At 37.6% G+C, this 12,374-nt stretch overlaps 1 protein-coding gene across 2 annotated transcripts in view; it reads right to left on the reverse strand.

The window, feature by feature from the left end:
• The window catches only part of CPNE8 (copine 8), a 71,960-nt gene that overhangs the window by 34,500 nt on the left and 25,086 nt on the right, over positions 1-12,374 (reverse strand). For both annotated transcript variants that reach the window (XR_013182470.1, XM_054632120.2), the window contains exons 5-9: positions 12,101-12,140; positions 11,216-11,292; positions 5,806-5,869; positions 3,017-3,120; positions 1,271-1,375 (exon numbers count right to left, since the gene is read on the reverse strand). Coding sequence is in view for 1 of the 2 variants with exons in the window: in XM_054632120.2 (XP_054488095.2) it covers positions 1,271-1,375; positions 3,017-3,120; positions 5,806-5,869; positions 11,216-11,292; positions 12,101-12,140 (390 nt within the window). In the remaining variant the exon portion in view is untranslated. The remainder of the gene's footprint in view (positions 1-1,270; positions 1,376-3,016; positions 3,121-5,805; positions 5,870-11,215; positions 11,293-12,100; positions 12,141-12,374) is intronic.

The raw sequence follows: 12,374 nt of genomic DNA on the forward strand, positions 1-12,374 counted from the left end.
TCATTCCATAATGAAAATGTGGACAGAGTTCACTCAGAAGCATGCACTAGCTGAACATTTAGTGTCCCCAACACCAGAATAAACATTTACCATGCTAATGACATTATTCCCACCTTTCACATCTATCACAGAACCCAGAGTACCACAACTTTATCTGTGAAACTATCACTATCTGAAAGAGACCTCTGGGTTTTGTGTTTTTATGTATTACCACGTGGATGTTAGGAAGTCAATCCTAACCTTTAGAAAGAAGGGTTTTCTAACTAAAAAACCCCAAACCTCTGAAGTTCTTCCTGGACTATCAGCAGGTTAATTTGAATTAACCTGAGAGCTAAGGACTTCTTCTTAATTTGAAACATGATTGTTGTATGCAGGACTGTGAAGTTCCATGGAGCCTTTATTCACTGAGCACATCATGTTGAAAGCAGGTCAACAGTGGATACAGAAATAATTTAAGGAGTGCTATTACACTTTCAAGTTCCCTTAATTTGGAATGCTGGAGTTATTTCAATATGCCTGCACCACAACATCTTTTCTAATTAATATGAAAACTTTTTTCTTTAATATGATAAACAGTGCAGTGTTCAGAGACTAGCTTAATGAATACTATTTTGCTTATGCATTATGCACATTAACCCAAATACAAAAAATTCTATTTGAATATGCTCATTACAAAATTGCCTCATTTTTATTGCATCTAAGTGAAAGAGTAACCAACATGGCCATTTTTAAGGAGTCTAAAAATACCCATTTCCACTGAACTAATTTGTTTGTTATTAGTGGTAAGATGTTGATTAAAAACATGTTATTATTACCACTTAAAGATAGATCCTTATGCATGGCACCACTGCAAATTTCAAATCTGAAGATGACTACCTTCTGTGTTTCTCATCTACTGGTCTATGTATTTTAAAGGCTTTCATTTATCAGCACCCTCTGACATTGCACTGTCACACAAGGAAAACAGATCATCATTGTTTTTCATTGAAACATTAAAAAATATTTGTGTACACTTGTCATAGACACCATGCTTTAAATTAGTCTTTTCTTTCTGTTTCTAATTCACACCACAGAGAGCAAAGAGCTTTTTCCAGAAAACACCACTAGCATTTCCTACAGGTTTAGCATATTTGCTTTAATTTTCTAAATTCTTTAATGTGATGAATGGTTTTGAACACCTATTATCCTTTCAAAATGCTGATTAAATAAAGAACATGCAAATTAGGGAGAAAAAAAATGTATATGCAAAAAAGCTTAAGCTACATCTTACCGGTCATAGTCTCCATTACACAGTGCTCTGACAGAAATCTTGAATGCCTGCCACACTGGATTCAATGTATTTTTCACAACTTCTGTTTTGTGGCAGATTGTAAAACTGCGATTAATACAAAAAATTAATTAAGATATATTTTGTATTTTTTTACTTTTTCTTTTGTGTCATCGAAGGTGGAATGAAAAGAGCTGTAATCATTCATACATACAACGCGCATATGAAACAGAAGGTAAGAAAAAGGGAAATATGGCGAAATCAGAAGGGAGGGAAGACTGAAGAGACCTGCTGGAGAGAGATTAACGACTAAAGTGCTAAACAACTCTTCATCTAAAATGTTTTTTACCCCAAACTTCAACAGAAACTACAATCATTCAGTGACTATTTCAGGGAAGAGCAGTTTCCATCCCACTAGTTTAAACAGACCTTGTACATGCAGGAATTAGTCACAGATCCAGAAAGAAAGTGATCTTGTGAGGATCTGACTCTTGCTTAGAGATTAAGAAACTGAGCCAAGGGAATAATGGCTTTCAGATTTTTATTCCCCACTTTATGTCCATGAATTTTTAACCAGGGCTGTCTCAGGTAAAACATGTAAGCCTCTCTGAGATTCAATGATCACCTTCTCTCATGAACTGTATTAGCACATTCTGCTTTCTCTCAATGATGCAAAATTAAAACACCTCTTTTGAACCCCCATCTTGGGGACTGAATTGTTCAAAAAAAAGCAAGGACAAGGTCACTGGTGAAATCATTACTGAAATTCCTCATGCAGCTGCAACTAAAGTTATGCTTTGAGGCAATGTCCTCCTTGCACCCCAAACACCTACACTTTTAGGCTGCATGTGCCAGCACTCCCAGTAACAACCAGAGAAATTTCACAAGTGACCTTAATGCCACTCACAAAGGAGTCATATCTCCTCCAGGCTTGCAGTTTTACATAGGCAGTGTTTACTCAGGAAACTGTTCCTATCATCTGCCTCCAAGAGAAAAAAAGCAGGTAACAGATGCACACACCCATAAACAGATTTATGTTAACAACTGCTCCAGTTAAGCTACAGAGAAAATTAGCATCATGTATGATGATACTTGGTTTGGTTTGGTACATGTTAGATGTGGGGACTTTCAGTTTCCAGGAAATCTTAACCTGCTAGTAGAGCCCCACAAAGGCAGTGTTGTGTTGACCAGACCATGTCAAGGCTTAGCAGTGGAACAGAAGAGATCAGTCTACCTTAACAAATTAAAGCATGAATATAGGAAACAGACATTTGTAAAAAATATAAATTCTATTTTGGGGATTTTTTAATTCAATTACCTAGAACTATGTCAAAAAGATAAAAGATACTTCCTAATTTAAATTTGCAGTATAAAATGTTTTTATTTAAACACAATTTCTGAACATTAGCATATTTTGCAGCTACAATTTTCTTTGAGAATGCTATTTAATTTAAATGCATACTAAATCTTTGCAAAAGTAACACTATTTAGCCATTTATTACAATTAATTATCATAGTGCTCTATATTTATGAGACATTTTACCTTTTAAAACCCTAAATTGCAGTATTTGATCAATTTGTTGTATTAGTTTTATTTCTATACTGCCTAACATGACAAACTGAAATCCAACAAACATTATAAAAGAAACACAGCTTAATCTGGAAAGTGTAAAAAAATGAGAACAATATTATCTGTAAATAATTAAGTTGCCTAATGATTAGCAGCAAAAATATCTAACAGGCACCTACCTGCCATCTTCATTGCTTCGATGAAATACAAGGAAAGGATCAGATTTCCCAAAGAAGTCCTTCTTGTCTAGCTTGTTTGCACAAAATTGCATTAAAACTGAATCCTGAAATGGGTAATAAAGAAAAATTACAGACAGTATGCACTCCACTACACTAAAAAACAAATTGACTAAACTATGCAAATAGAAAACAAAATAAAGGGGGATATCTGTCTTCTAAATGCTCTCTACATATCCACATCTGTGCAATGTCTTCATAGTGCAGTTTCAATGGCTGGAACCAAGAATTCCTTTGTAGGGACACCAGAAAGGAACAATTTTCTATGCTAAAATGGCTCAGGATTTTTCAAGGATTTCCTGATATCCAAAACTGCATTCTGAAAGAAGTAGATGCATGGGCAAGGAAAGTATATTAAAAGTAATTTTAAAAATTCCAGTCAGGCACAACTCAGCCTCATTCCTTCAGTGACTTAGATCTGTTGTTGTCTGTTCCTACTGCCTGTCAAGCAAATGGCTGATGGCTCTTAAGAGTCTGGAACCTTCAAGAAAATGAGCCTGAAAGGTACCAAGTACATCCCATCTGACAACAAATAAGGATACAAGTTTCTTTGCTGTGATCAGGCAAACTGAAAGTCACACATGTCATCTCTTTGGCCAAAGTCAAGAATGAGAAAAGGATTATAAATGCAAAGATAAACTTGCAGACTTACCAGCTAGTAGGTAAGGGTAGGGCCTGCTGGAAGACTGCAGATAAACAATCTGGAGGTGCAACAGCAACAAGAGGATGATGACAGAAAATGTGGGCTCACCACTGAGCAGGGCAGGAGACCAGGTGACAAAGGACATCACAAGGTCCAGATTTCTCATAGCTTTTCTATGTCTTTCTCATAGCTTTCTATCTTACTGCTAAGATTTGCCTTGGAGACTCTTGGAAACCCTAAACCCAGACATGAGAAAGTCTGGAACAAGGATAACTTGGCTTGGTAGAGGAGGACCAGGAAAGGAACATTTAAAACAGACCAGACATAGAGAAATCCATGGGACTTGGAAGGAGGCACCTGAGAGTGCTGATGGAGTTGGCTAATATTACTGTGGGGCCACTTTCAGTTACCTCTCTAAAGTTATGAGGAAGAGGAAGTTCTCCTGTCTTTGAGAAAGGGCAAGAGGATCCAAGCCAGTTTTATCTCAAACCCTGAGATGATGATAGAGCAAAAAATCCTGGAAAAAATATACAAACACATGAAAAAGAAGAAGGTGGCTAAGAGACATCAGAAAGGATTTACAAATGGGAAATCCATGCCTGATCCACTGGAAGCCTTTCCTCACAAAGTGAGTGGCTGATTGGATGAGAGGAGCCTAGTCTATGATATTTATTCTTCACCTTAGCATGGCTTTATAGAGTGTCTCCCATAAATCCTTATTCACAAACTAATGAATTATAGAGTAGAAAACTGGACAGTGAGGGACACTGAAAAATGGCTGAACTGCTGGGCTTCAAAGGGTCATATTGAATGGCACAAACTCCACCTGGGACCAGTCACTAGAGTGTTCCTGAGACATCAAAAATGGACCAAGAATATTGAACATCTCCATTACTGACCTGGATGATGGACAGAGTAGACCTACTTCAAGTTTGCAAACAATACAAAACTAGAAATATCAATTTATGCAACTGATGGTTATGCTGTCATTCAGAGATATCTGTACAGGCTGGAAAAACAAACCAATATGAACCTCATGGGTTCTCTTGCAGTTACTGCATGTGAAGGGGAAAAACCCTATGCAGCAGGACAGGCTGCAGGCCAAGCAGCTGGAAAGCAGCTTGGCAGAAGAGGACTGAAAGGGCTTGGTGGACACCAAGTTGATCAATGGCAGCAAAGGCCAACAGCCTGCTGGGCTACATTAGGAAGGGTGCTGACAGAAGGTTGAGAAAGAGACTCAGCTTTGGTGAGGCCACTCCTGAAGTACTGAAGCCACTCCTGAAGTTCATTCCTGGAGCACTGTTCAGGCTCCCCAGTACAAGGAAGACACAAACATGCTGAAGCAATTCCACCAAAAGCATCACTAAAATGATTAAGGGATTGGACCATCTCTCATCTGGAGAAAGGCAGAGAAAGCTGAACTTATTCAGCCTGGAAAACAGAAGGTTTATCAATTTGTGTAAGTACATGACACTAGGGATAAACAGCATATGGTTAGTGGCATCCAGAGGAAGAAAAGGTTGCAATATGTACATACTTGAAATGTGAGGAATTTCACTTAAATAAGGAAAAACCTTTTTACTCTGAGTGTGCTGAAAAGCTGTAACAGAGAAACTGTGGAGATTGTTTGGACTTAAACCCAACTGCACAGAGCCCTGAGTAACCTGCCCTAAGAGGGGCAGGAGTATTGGACTAGACAATCCTCCAAGATCTTTTCCAACCTCAGCAATCAATTCAATGATTCCAAAACTCATTGACATTCTGAATATGAGCTGTAAAAAATTGGATAAAGTACAAAAATCCAAAAGATCAGGTATATGACAGCTGCTGAGACATTGCAAGAGACAGTCAGAGAGTGAGGATATGAAGGAGCATTAGAGAGACTGCAAGAGATATTGAGCATTGGCTTCTGCTTCTTTCTGTTTCTTCTCTCTAAAACCAAGAGCAGCTTAAAGGAAAACAGTATTCTAACTTCTTACATAAATCACAAAATGCAAATTAATAACTTATACCATTAACAATCCAGTGCAGTGTAAAATCACAAAATAAAATTTTCATGCTATTTTTGGAAAGCAATGAGCACACTTACTCTGCAACACCCTAGTTCCTCTGCTGTTACTATGACTGTTCCACACTTCTTCCCAGGAATTCCTCTGCAAAATACACAACCACATCACCTTAGTTCCTTAATATCACGCATGTATGAAAATTGCAACTGACACAGAGAGCACAGGGTAAGTTTTCAAGTCACAAAGCTGATGGCATGCAATTCAGTTTCCATCTTCTGCCACTTGTCCTGTGTAAAAAAGCTGGTTTATCCTAAGTGAATTGGTAAATGAGTTGCATATTTATTCTAACTAGCAAGAAACAAATCAGTTTTGATTTTAAAGGAAACAGCATTCAAAGTTTCAATACATTGAAATAATATCAGAATTCTACTATCAACCCCTTCCACTGATGTTTCCTTTAGAGATGACTCTACAACTGATTTGTGAAAAACATCCTATTGCAAATTCTACATTAAAAAATATCTGAAAAATAGTTAAAAGTAAACACTAGTATTATTTTACAACATTTATTCTGAAATGTCTATGAAGACACATAACAATCTCACCATCATATCTGATACAGAAGTTACAAAAGAAATTACTATTCACCCAGACAGCAATTAAAAACACAGGCTGCAACACCAGAAATCCCAAAAGACTTCCTCAGCATAAAAAGCAGCAGAGAACAGAAAACTCACACATAATCTGATAGTATTCAGTGCCAGCAGCCTTTTGGATGGGGACACACTCAACAGAGAAGGCCATGGGCTTATAAAAGAAGGACAATATTAACATGATGGTTCATAAAGAGGTGAAATACTTAATCAAGATTAGCACAGAATTTCTCTTCAGATCAAGTTCTCATTATTCAGGGACTAAAAACTCTACCAAATGACTTGTACAGTTTTTGATGCTATTAAGTACAAACTTCATATGCATAAGTCTACATGCATGAAAATAGTACAGGACCATTTGCAGACGCTAAAGAGTTTGCGCTCTTACAAATTCCCTTAAAAATCATTAATTAAGAAAAAAAATCCTTAAGTGCAAAGTAAGCACCCTCAGAAAAAGTTCAGTGGTCATAGATCATGCAAATGGAACAAACTTTAACTAGCAATAATGCCCTGTAAGAAAATAATAAAATAATTTCAAGCTGGTCAAAACTTCAAGTATGAAAAAAAAAAATACTTAGATATTCTTCATTACAGACCAGTCTTTCCAATTGCCAGAGAAATACTGACCAATACTGTGTTAAAGACAAGCATGTAAGAGTTCCACCTGTTTAAATCCAGCATGAAGTGCTGTTGCTCATCTTCCTTGGCTCTAAGGGATAGCTGGTAGTGAGCTACCCTGGAACTGGTTCTATAGCACTGAAATTACAATAGAAAATTTATGTTTGGGCAACTAATTTCTCAGGGTTTCTCTGGAAAGAGTTACAGATCAGGGTTTGTGGGGTAATAATGAGAGCTAGAGAGATATAAAGAGAGAGAGATATTAACTGCAATCTGCATTGCATAACTGCAATCAACTCCACCATTCAGGCTAGTTATCTGAAACTCAGATATAGAAAATGTGCCAGTCTAAGTGTGAACCTAAATAAAGGAAAATAAAATGTGAAAATGTACACATCAGTGGGTCTACTGGCATGAGAGTCCAGAACCTGGAGGCTTCTCTACAGTGATCACCTCTTTTTGGACAGTATTTGAAGGAGCAGGTAGAGGAGCATTGTTAGAGGAACAGAACAGACAACCATCATCAAAGAAAGGTTTTCAACAATACCTGCATGTCTATATAAGATACAGTCTTGAGAAATAATTATTGTCTCCCCAGAATAAATGATTCCACAATTGGGACACCACATCTGCAGCACCAAAAGAAGTTTAAAAGGACACTCTGAAGAATACTTGGGCTTTAACAAGGACTGGAAGGAGGACCTTTATAGAGCCTGTGTAAAAGATGGCCATTTATGTGGAAATTCAAACCCAAGAGGTGAAAAAGAGCTTCCAATTTTGCAAGCTAGAATTGCAATGAGGCAGAGGATGGACCATCTTTCAGGTCATTCAAAAATTTACAGGCTTATCCCTGAATTTGCAGAGCCTGGCCCTCTGACAGTCACACCCACAGATAAAAGGACAGGACAAATATATATGGGAAGTTCAGGTATTTTTCTATCAGTTATGTTCACAGCAAAATGACAGGAAAAAGAACTTCACATAATAGGCCAGCTGGCTCCAGTAGAGCCTCATTAGCAGGCAATGGCTCTCAGATGTGAATAACCAGCATAGAATGCTCATTAAGCTTTGCAATGGCCCTATCTCCTCATCAAAGGAAATCCCTACAGGAATGCACTTAGCAGATTCTGAAAAAACCCATTGCTCAGAGTTATCAATGTGGCTATCATCTTCTCTCAAGGAAGACAGAATGTGCAGAGATTCTAATTCTGGATCATGTCTGAGCAGGTGACACTCTTGAGAGAAAAAGGAAACCACAGCATTTTGGGAAGTAGAGGAATCTGCACATTATCCTTTCATGCCAGTACAGCTGGAACATGAGAGCCAGGCAGAGTAAATCCTACACATGGAGCTTGTCTTGAGAAGGCATTTAATGAATCTAGTAACCCAACAGGAAAAGAGAACAAACATTACTGTTAAAATGTCACATCATCCATTTCACTTTCTTTGAATTACTAGAATTATTTTCCAATAGAAATTACCCAAAACAAATGTTCACATCTGTATCTGGCCAGTCTGTAAAATAAAGTGCAACACTAAAGTATGTTCTTGAGCAAAAAATGCTCACTGTCACAAGGATAACAGGCTACCACACTACAATACTGGGAGCAAGACTCTCCTGTGACAGACTGCATAAAATTCCCCAGTCCTTAATGGTATCAGAAACAGAGAGGGAGGTTCAGGGGACAATCTCAGAACTGCCAAGAAGAAATACTGTCAGGTTCATGCCTCAGAGGTGTAATCCACTGGTGCTTGTAACACCAACGAAACTGCAAGGCATGCATACCATGTAGGCAAAGAAAAATGTGAATTGTGTCCCTTCACTTTTGTACTTGCCATGAAGATTAGTGCAAGGTGTGTTTCAGCCTTCTTGCCTGACCACAGCAATGGTGACCCTCTAGGCTTGAGATGTTTTACTTTAATTTTGAGGAAGGACAAGACTACCCTTTCACTGCAGACTTCCTCAGGGAGCCTTCCCTGATGATACACAATCTGACTTGGAGCTGGACAGCTCACAGCAGCCATGGAATCCTGAATTGTGTAAGACTTTTGCAAATGCCTAAAGTAGACAGAGCTTCTTCTAGAGAATAATAAGCTTCAAATCTTTCTAATTTTCATTTTGAAAGAACATCAGAGCTTACTTGAATGCCAATCAGAGAATGGAATTCAAGCTTCTCAAACTGCTTAAGTATAAAAAGTGCTACTTCTGTAGGTTAGCTGATTGGGACTAAAACAGCACCAAGCATTCTCTTCTTTGTACATCCATCAGCAGAGAACTGAAGAGGGAAAATGTTAATGAACTTCAGAAATATGGTGAAAAGATAAAGCTCTCTTAACTCATAGATCATAAAGAGCATTCATGCTATGAGAACACAGACTTGACTTCATAAAGAGAACAGTAAACTCAAAGCAGTAAATATCCCTAAGAAGGGAAGACACGCAATATTGTCAATTCAATACTCATTGTTTGACTATTAAGAGACATTAAACACACATCTACAAAGTAAACAATCTTGAAATGCATTGCAAAGTTTCATGAATAACAGAAATGTCTCCTAGACACTCAGACTTCAGAGAGTCCAGAATGGACAATCACTCAGGCACAGTTGTCAAGTCATAGCACTGTCAAAAGCAGCAATGACAGAATAAACAGGGACACTATGAAGAACTAATAAAAAGTCAAACATTCTCTCATTAAAACGTGCCTACCCACATGTTGGGTCCACTTAGTAACTACCATACAAGACAGTATCAGAACCCAGACCTGAGAAATGCTTATTTACCCATGAGAAAATATTTTACACAGGCCAAGAGGTCTGTGAAGACCTCCTTTCCACAGAATCTTCACTGATATTTTTTCTTTTCTAATAGATAATTTCAAACTTTAAACTTAACCTGCTACTCATTTCAGACTTCATTTAACCTGTACAAATACTAAACTGCTGAATGAATGCCTTTTAATCTACATGTTCAAAATTAATTTCAGAAATTTTCTCAGGAAAAAAAGTGTACTGTGCTGAATAATTGACTAATTGAGGACAGAAAAAAACTTGAAGACTTTTTAAAAGTCAGGTAAGATTCATTTTACTAAATATAAGTGTCTTCAAAGTTAGCACTTTCTCTGACCAAGTGACCCAGGCTTCCAGTAGAATCAGCTGACAATCAGTCAAGCCAGTCCATGGAGTTGTGGCAGTGCAATTTTCTGTGGCAGCTGGCATGAGCCAGGCCTAGACAGTGAAAAGTCAGTGAGCTGTTGTTTTAGTAGAAGAAAATAGGGCCAACCTCTTGTCCCAACTGACAAGACAGTATTTCTGTGCTCAAACAGTGCAGCCAGCAAGAATTAAAACATGTCCAGACCAAGCAGTGACCCACTGTGTGCTGCCATCCCCCTGTACTGGGGCTCTGGTTCTCCTGGGACAGCCCTGGAGCTGGGCAGGGGTTGTTCCCTTAATTGTGTTACTGGAGCTCCCCTGCCTGTGCCTTGTACCTCTGTGATGCTTTTGAGTGTGTGGAGATGGGTTTCCACAAGTTGATGACTCTCCTGGGATGGGTCTGAAAGCAGCCAGGGCAATTATTTGGGCTCCCCCACCTACCATTGGGACACTCTTCTTGTTTGTTCACAGACAACCTTTTTAATCACAAAGCCTAACACAACTTCTCTATTATGACACTTACTGTAGCAGTCCTCAAGGTTATTTCCTAGACATGTTTTTAAAAGTTTAATATCCAGAATGGGATTAAGGGGAGAATCACAAAATACTGTTGTCTAATAACCATATTATTTGCTGATGTTAATAATTTTGTGTGATTGTGTTAGAAATCTGATAATCTGGTCAACTGATTCTTCACTGTGTCTTTGGGAAGGTTTTTTTGCAGGAACTCAAATGCTTGAACAAAAGGTAACTAAAGTTTTATGATGTGCTAATTTGCAAACTAAAACAAAAACATTTTTTAGATTAGTACGTTCAAGCTGTTTCTAATGCAAGATGCAACAAGGTTGACAAAAATTATGGATTAGTTAATTCCTTTCCTAATTGTCCAAAATGAAACTTAAATTATAGCCTATATAGAGAAGGATTTCTATTGCATGTAACTATTTACTCTCTCTTAAAAGCCACATCTGTCAATTCTGTATATCAAGATATCTCACAGCAAAAAAGCCCCATAACTCCAGCCTCATGCATTAGTATGCATTCATCCAACATCCCACAATACTTACACAATTGATTTTTCCAGTCTGCTCCCCTGTGATCCCACTATTTCTCCCAGTGTGCAAAACATCTGTCCCAAAAAGTCCTGAAAAGCAAAAACATAAAAACTCAGAATTCATATTTCACACAATGAAATTTGGTTTCCCATTTATTTGAGCTGTTCCCTACTGAAGAACAGATTCTGCTGAACACCATATCTCAGTAATAACTATGCAACAGTCAATCATCAACAGACTCACTACCACCTGTTTCACATAACAGTAGGTTACACTTATAGATGTAATTCTAAGGCACTACACAACCAGTACAGTGAGGATGTAATTGCAGATCAATGGCTAAGCCTCATCTTTTCACTGTGAAGCAGAAGGAATACACACAGAGTATTCCTTCTACTATCCTCTTTTCCTTTGATCCAGGTTCTCAAAGGTTCTCTTACCAAAGCCTTCCTGTATTTATTTTTTAAAAAATTCACTGAGAAGCTTCCAAATTCTACTCTTGCATCTCTAAATGTTAAAGTTACTATTTCATCACTCCCACTTTTATACTCATGTTGTCTTGAAGGTTTCTTCCAACCTGAGAAGTTAACCTTCTAACCTTCTTGTTTCTTCTGAGACACAATAAAAACATCTTTCAATTTTAGGACCCAAAAAAGTATCAACTAATTGCAGCATATTACATATCTGAAAAGTTATACATGCATGCTCAAATATGCCCTTTGCAAGATAAATGTCCCACTAACATTATACTCATTATACTTATGTGTTTTCACTCATAGCCAATCACCGTATTTGTCTCTGTGTATCTGATATTACTTAGAGTCAAAAGAAAATAAACATACTTAAGAAATGCAAGCAATTTAACACAAGGAATTATAATAGTGAGGAAAAACTTACATGTTTTGACAGGTTAGGACTCTTTGAGTCAACATCATAGCTTAGGGAAAAAAAAGAAAATTTATATCAGAGTTGCCAGATGACATATCTGAGGACAATTATGTAAAGAAACAAAAATGAAACAATTCTTTCACCTATTGCCATGTGTGAAATTTACACAAACAGATTTGTGAATGGAAGTTCCCCAGTAAGGAAGACAAACTGAGTCATCATATAGAGGACTATGGTTCACTAGTTATTTGAAATTAAATCATTTTCAACAAAATGCAAGCTT

Source organism: Agelaius phoeniceus, chromosome 5, assembly GCF_051311805.1.
Source record: "Agelaius phoeniceus isolate bAgePho1 chromosome 5, bAgePho1.hap1, whole genome shotgun sequence".
NCBI lineage: Eukaryota > Metazoa > Chordata > Aves > Passeriformes > Icteridae > Agelaius > Agelaius phoeniceus.